Here is a 7825-nt window from a genome sequence, read left to right as displayed (position 1 = left end):
AACAAGATGTCTAAATCGACAAATGTTTTGTCAAATTCTTTCTCTAAGAGATCCAACCAGCGAAACATAGACACAGCGACCGCCATCTTTGAAACGGCATGTGACGTCAGCATATGAGTAACAACTGCATGATGGGAAAATTTGCGATCGGTCAGAAGAAAAACTTGGACTGGACTTCCAATATTCAAGGACTAAAGTCTAAAGGCGAAATGAGAAAGACCCGTACAATTTTGCTCGCCTTTTACAAAAGACAATTTACATTAGGAAGTATAAAGAAAACAGGTGTCAAGTTTTTCATCTCTACACATAAATATTGAATCTCCGTTGCTAGATTCAGTTCAGACCTCCAACTTAAGGACACGAGACTATTTGTTTTTACATATTTTAAAATTTAATGGCGATAGTCTAATTAATAGCTGGCGAATAAGAAGAAAACAAGATGATAATAATGAATAGTAATGTTCAAACATATAGACACGTAAGGCCATGCGGATTATTTAGCTTTGATTCAGCAACTGTTTGTAATTGACTGGCAGTGTTTTGCTCGCAAATATCGCCGGGCCAGGCATCGGGAAATAGGGATATTCAGGAGATAGAGATTTACCGCCTTGCTTCCCCACTGAACAGAGCAATCAACTGTGTCCTCACTGGCTTCAGACAGAGAATGAACTGAAGCTAGCCCGGTCAACCCGTCTCATTTCCAGAATCAGTCTCCGCACCAGACTTTTCTCCGCCGGGTCGTTTAAACTTCCCCGTGCCGTGACTTCCAAAGTAGTCTGCAAACAGGCTCCCGGTGAGCCCGAACGAAGCGAGGGAGCCTGTAGACCAGGGCGCTTATATCAAATGGTGAGAGTGGCGATATTCTCTTGCAGATTTTTCACAGCGATGGCAGGGAATAAGACAGGGAATAAGAACCAGGGCTCTTATATGTAGCTTTATGCTCTAAGCTAATGGAAAAGGTGAGTTTTTCAGGGTCGAAAACAAGACTTCAATTTCGCGCTGTGAATGAATAATATCTGCTCGATCTAGTTGTACGAGAAAGATTTTGCGTTTGTTGTGTGGAGGAAAGTTATGTAAGAAAACTCTTTACTCTGGTATCGAGTTAATTTGTGAGTTTCCCAAACAATGCTTAATCATAACCAAACCCTGTTTTTGATAGTTCCTTATTGTTTCTGTTTGTTTGGCGAGTTTGCAAAAGTTTTTGAAAGCAAAGTCTGACGCGTACATTAAGTAGCTCATTTGCATAGTGCAGCGTGTGCACTTCCACGTCAGAGTCGGCGTTTTCAATTGTCAAAAAATCTTGACAAAGATTTCTTTCGTTGTGTTTTGAGCTGAGGTGCTGCAGCAATTTTCAACAACGCCAAAAGGCTGTTAACATCATGTGTGTTTCTTTAACATAGTGAAATTTTACACTGCGAAAATAAAATAGACAAAGAGTTTTGATAACCCAGCCAACAAAATCGAAATCGTCATTCGAGTTGAATAAAGAAAGCGTCATCGTAACTTTGCTGATTGTCTCTGCTGTATTCAAATATTTTCAGTTAAGCTTTTAATATGTTCTCAAACATTTATCAACCTTAAACATAATTAAAAACTAGATATAAAATATGAGTTCGATGTAAGTTTTCACACGAAAGTGCGGAAGTCCAATTGTCATGTTTCACTGGCTGTACAAAACACGTGTGGCAGGGTGTGGCAAGAGGAGGGAAACTGAAGTCCTGAAACGCTGCTATTTCCAAATATATCCAACTAGTTTTTCGCTGTGCTATGGAAAAGCCGTAATCTTCAACATATGTGAAACTTAGAATGGAGTAATGTGTAGCTCTTGTAAAAGAAGCAGCGGAACACAACTTGGTCAGTGATATAAAGCGGGACATAACTAAATTCGACACGGTCTTACTTCACTCAAACTTGAGCAGCTTACGACGAAAATACTGAAGTAAAATTCCGACAGACATGAACGTATTGAGTTGTGGGCCAAAAGCATCAAACATTTCGGGAATTTCGGCAGCCATTTCCCCGCGCTACATCCGCAAAATATCCTCGCAGCACGTACGCGCGTATACCGCACACGATGGCGCAATTTGTTCTAAAAATAGAAAAATTGTCCCATATCAAAGGGGCAGCCCCAATAGAAATGGCGCGCGCTTACGGTCTCCATCCCCGATTATGGCTCCTGGTAGAAGCTAGTGGAGTGGAGTCGTTTGACCGTGCTATAGCAATTTTTTTCTAGAGGTCAAAGGCATGGTTTCCGGAGTTTCCACTGTTATCTGCTTGTCGCTTCGCAGAGTTTGACACCTCGATCATATGCTTATAATTTCTTTAGGCTCATTTCAGTATTGCAAAATATGTTTTAAGCTCTCTAAGTATTGGTTCTGGAGGGACAAAGTTAACTTTGAAATATTCCCTGAACATGTTTCTTACTTGCCGAGTCTATATTATGACGCCTGGCTCGGCTGTTTGATTTTATTAGGTTGATTAGAACTTTCTGCAAGCATAGAAAATGTAGCTTCTTGACAAGTCTAATTACTTCATTGACTGATTTGTTACAGGCTTATCACCAAGGGCGGATAGGCACATCAAAAACAAAGTCTACAGGCTCCCCTGTCCCCACCCCGATCGCTTCGCTCTCCAAATTCTTCTGTTTCGCGCTCGCCGAATTTTTTTTCCGTCCTCGCCGGCAGCCTGTTGGCAGGCTACTCCCAAAGATGAGTCTGCTCGGGCGTCTGCTCGTAGACCAGTTCGAGTTATTAATTGCAATTTGTGCCCAAATTGCATAAAAGGCACATGAGACAAACTTCAGGTAAGTGACGTTTTACTCCTTTCATTAATAGCTTCATTTATTCAAGAGAAGATCAAGGTGCTTGTCTCAATTGTCTCCTGCTCTATTTTAGTATGTTTAGGACTAAATTAAATTCATGAACATCACACAAAATGCAGTGCACTTTAAAGCCCCTTTAATACTGAATGAGTAATCAGAGATATATATATGTCATCGAACTAGAGTGAGGTCCGTATTGGCGAAATATTGATAAAGTTCTCTTTTTGGCAAGGTTATGGACCGAGCCGCAAGTGAGGTCCATAAGCCTACTAAACAACGAGGCAAATATTTTCAGAATACGGACCGAGCAAGCTAGTTCAATGAAGTATTCTTGGGTTGCACGTCATCATTTTCTAAAATCCAAAATTAAAAAGCCACCAACGTTACTATCTCATCAGGCATAAGAAGCGCTAGATTTATGTCTGTGAACAACTTCTCAGCTCAATAGCTTGCTTCGTCTTAAAACAGGCACATTTTGAATTTCAGAGTTATGGCGGTGCGGATATACGGCTATGAGAGCGTTTGTCGAAAAATATACACTTATCTCGCTATTTTTAGCCTTTTTAGAACCTTGAGTTTTAGGAAAAGTGATTATTTAAATGTTTGCGCGATCAGTTCAGATAATCAGTCGCCTAGATACCCAAAGTAAGTTACAGATGTTTACATTATTTTCCGGCCGCCAAGTTGGTGTATAATGTACACCAACATGGCGGCTCAATACTCGGCTCTGTGAATTTGTTCAAAATGTTTCGACGAATATTTGAAGTTTGGGAAAACGTACAGACTTGGAGAAGTATCCTCTTTATTTATCTCCTATAACATTATAATTAGTTGACTTTATACAATGAATGGCTTTTGAATTATTTTTTTATGTTATGACAGTGCAAGCCAATAATTTATTATAATTGGTCTTTTTAATTTGCTGATAGATCGATCCGCAAAGACAACCAATCAGAACGATTCTTCTTTCATCAGCGACCAGTTCAGTCATTTGATAAACAGAGCTTACGCTGTCTGCGCTTAGAACTGGTAACTTCTGCCCACGTATCTGAGTCCTTTACACATGTAAGGAAAGCGATACTGAAAGCGATACTCGTTATACGTGAAACACTGGCAAAAATAAATATAATGGGTTATCCACAGGAAGCATACAATAGTACGCTGGACAGAAATAATTTTGTGATTGTTTTAAACTTTACGAAATCTTTTTTTGCTATGGATCACACTAGAAAGGCTTCCGTTACACCTTGTCCAAATTTGGTAACTGAGTCACAAAAGTATTTAGAAAACAGCCCTGAGAAAATACGCGCGCTGATTGGTTACAAATCGTGCTTCTATTAAGCAACTAGATTATTCGCTCTCGATTTCTATGCGTGATAGTTGACGAGGGTTGCGCTCTCGTCAAATAACACGCGATAGAAATCTCGAGCTCATAATCTAATTGCTTAATAGATAATGGGTAGCGTAGCCAATCTGAGAACGGCACTCGTGATAGAACGCTAGTAGATTTATACTAATAAACAATTAGATTATGAGCTCGAGATTTCTATCGCGTGATAGTTGACGAGGGCGCGACCCGAGTCAACTATAACGCATAGAAATCGAGAGCAAATAAATAGTATAAATCTACTAGCGTTCTATCACGAATGCCGTTCTCTGATTGGCTACACTACTCACGTTCTATTCTGTGATAGATAGTGAGAAGCGTAGCCAATGTGAGAAAGGCATTCGCTAGTAGATTTACAGTATACTAAACTCGATAGAAACACGGTACATGTTGTCTGTTTCTTAAGCAAAATCACGTGATTTCTGAGGAAAAAGAGTCACATTTTGAGGGTGGATTTGCGAAGAAACTCCTATATATAAATTGACACGAGATGACAACACAGGGAAGGCGAAGGCGGGGGGGGCTGGCGGGGGGGGGGGCGGATTTAGGTCCAATTTTAGTTACAAACTGCGAATACAAAGTCGGTAGCTGCCTAAGAGCGCCCGACTGAGCGAGCGATCCAACGTTACAAAAGTCTAGAACATCTACGTCCTATTGCGGCAGCATTTTCGCAGCCTCAGTTAACATTTGTGGTCACGGATTTAGAAAAGGGTTCCCTCTTTATACAGACATGTATTGTTGGGTTTCTACGTACACAAGTGAGCCACTTTACTCTCACAGTGCCTCGCTTCACGTAGCTGTATATACGGGTGCTGGCCAATTTAATGCTTAGGGTGACCCTGCAGCAGGAGCAAAGGCAGTGGACTAATACTCTTTGCTGTTTCGATTTGTGCAAGGAAACCAGAGATGAGCGCTAGCCCGATGGGCTTATCTTTACACGCATACTAAAAGCTACAGACGCGACACCGAGAATGTTTATTTGTTTGTCTGATTCAACAACAGCCGACCTCCCTTGTCCTTTTGTTTATTTTAACTGGCATGTGTTGACCCTGTAGCCGACTTGTTGTCATGTATGATGACGCAAATGACAAATTTGTAGTGTTATCCTAGCTTCTGGCATCTCCACCGCAGATGTTAGCAAATCAGGCAGACACGTAAATTGCGTTTTAAAAGGTTGTCCAATTCTGGTCACGGACAAATGCTAAGCCGAGCATGCAGCAGGTGGAAATGGATTGTCTGCCTATTTTCAGATTCAGTCCTATTCGGTTGCTATGCGTACATGACGTTGGACGTGGTTTGTCTGGTTTAGTATCATAACAGGAACTCGTTTGTTATACTATAGCCTCTTGAGCAGGATGCTGTTGTATTCTAAGAGGGTTTGACCTGGATCTTCTTCTCGTAGGCACAAGCTTTTTCCTGTCACATTCGCCGCGAATGGGTTGTCTTTTTCGCTCTCTACACACGCTGGTGGACTTGGTAAGATTCATGAGATTACGTTTAGAGACTATATAACTATGACTATATAACTATGACTATATAACTATGACATATATAACTAGACTACCGAAAGCTGGACGCTTAATCGTTCAGTTTTCTTGCTTCGCCTTTACTTGGAAAGGTAAGCAGAGGCCAGCCCATAGTCAGAACTTCAGTGAATTTCTCTAATAGTTGGCGAAAACAAATGCTACTTTCGAAAGCTTTCCGTTTAATTTTCGATAGTTACCGCGTACCATGAGCTTTCCGAATTCACTGATCTATCCTGCTACAGGTGGTAGCGCTGGAAACGCAGATCTGAAACTCAATATGTAACGTAAATCTCTAGCTAAGCCTAAAATAATAAGACCACAGTACTCGCAAAGAAAGGTCTCTGACACCCATTTCTTCATATCAGTTTTAAATTACGTTTCACCATCCGTACGGGTTACTATATAAATAAACGAGTACATGCCTTTTCCTCTTTACGAATTCCGTCCTTGTGAATTTTTGTCGCATGCTAACTGCAGGCCGGCGGCGCTGGAAACATTTTAAGACGATATTTAAAGAAGATATTTAAAACGGTCGTAGTGAAGTTTGCAGTACGATGTAAATAATCTTGGTACAAAGTTTTTGTCCACTTGTTACTCGAACTTCTGGTGAATTCCGTCTTAATTCGCTTCTCTATGAACAGAGATGTAAACCCAGATCTGAGCCCTCTTATTGTCAGTCGGAAACAAATGCTAAAACTGAACAGATCGAATTTATAATGAGTTGTTTCACTATGGTTGCTTGTTAAAGCATTTCACAAGAAAGATTAAAAGCATTATCAACCGATGTTCGATGCATCGATCAAGCATCATTCTCAAGACTGAGGTCGTTAATACTAATGTCAAAGTTGTTATGTAGGAGTTAAGTTTGAAATGGATTGCATTCCAGTATGCGAGGATTAATGTAAATGTACTCATCATCAGAGAATCATGATATAGCTTCGCGCGGATCGAGTCAGACTGCACGTTGTGTCATGGTTTTATATAAAGCATTTCATATATTAGGCAGTCAGACGTCTTCAGAATGATGCTTGACGCATCGAAACGTCGGTTGACAAAACTTAAGAGGTATGCCATTGACATGACGCAGACGGATCGCAAGATTGAACTGAATCTTTTGCATGCAACCCACAGTCTAAACTCGAGGCAACGACCAAAGTATCTCTGAAACAATCTGAAAAATAGCACTAAAAAGAAAATAAGCCTAGGTTCGATATATGTCGGAACAAAATTGACGGCACCTAAGCTTCATCAGCGCAAACGGATGTTCAAGATCTGAAACGGACGAAAATTTATTTTTTTCGGAATTTGCATCGCACAGACTTGTGAAAGAACTTATGACGACTACGTAAACAGAACTGACAGGGACATCGGTTGGTAGACAGAAACGAGGAAGTACGTTGTAATGCAGAAAATACCGGCCGAGTCAGCTTTGGGGTTCACCGCTGAGGGGACATGCTTCCCGAAAAGACATTGACATTCATTTCTCTGAAATGGCAAGAAATACATTCAACATTGATAAGCGTTGGATGTTCGAGCAGCGGATTACAAACGTTTTCAAAAAGTGTGTTTTTTGTTTTGTTTTGTTGTTGTTGTTGTTGTTGTTTTGTTTTTTGTTTTATTTTGCTGTTGACGAAACATTATTTTATCAGTTTTTTTAGATTCACAATCAAATCTGGCTTTATGCAATAAAATAGAAATCCACCTCAGTTATTAACCATCAAACCTTTTTATAACGGTGCACTGATTAACGTTGCAGTTTATCATAGGTATGGTCCTATGACATAGATATTATCCTATGTCGAGGATGGAGGGAAACGTTCGGAAACGGTTTGTTACAATCAGCAAATCAGTTAGCATAGATGATCAAATGGCGGCGAGTGAAATATGGAAATAATATCACTTGCGTTTTGTCAAAATTCTCAAAATTTCCCAAGTCTTTAGGCGAGGGAAATTATTAGAATTTTGACAAAACGCCAGAGAAACTATTTCCTAATTTCACCAGTGTACCATTTGATTATCTTTTAATATCATAGGTGACAAATGACGCCTACAAACGCAGGTTTTTGACTTGTTTATTGTATCAAGAAATTT

General features: G+C 40.1%; 1 protein-coding gene across 1 annotated transcript in view; it reads right to left on the bottom strand.

Moving 5' to 3' along the window:
* The window catches only part of LOC145480764 (Golgi-associated PDZ and coiled-coil motif-containing protein-like), an 11180-nt gene extending 11094 nt beyond the window's left edge, over window positions 1-86 (bottom strand). The window contains exon 1 of the mRNA XM_081459089.1: window positions 1-86. This exon is cut by the window's left edge and continues 130 nt beyond it. Coding sequence (XP_081315215.1) covers window positions 1-86 — 86 coding nt within the window.
* Window positions 87-7825: the final 7739 nt, after the last annotated feature.

The sequence above is a fragment of the Orbicella franksi genome, chromosome 3 (assembly GCF_964199315.1).
Source record: "Orbicella franksi chromosome 3, jaOrbFran1.1, whole genome shotgun sequence".
Classification (NCBI taxonomy): Eukaryota; Metazoa; Cnidaria; class Anthozoa; order Scleractinia; family Merulinidae; genus Orbicella; species Orbicella franksi.
This window is presented reverse-complemented; position numbering and strand designations above follow the sequence as displayed.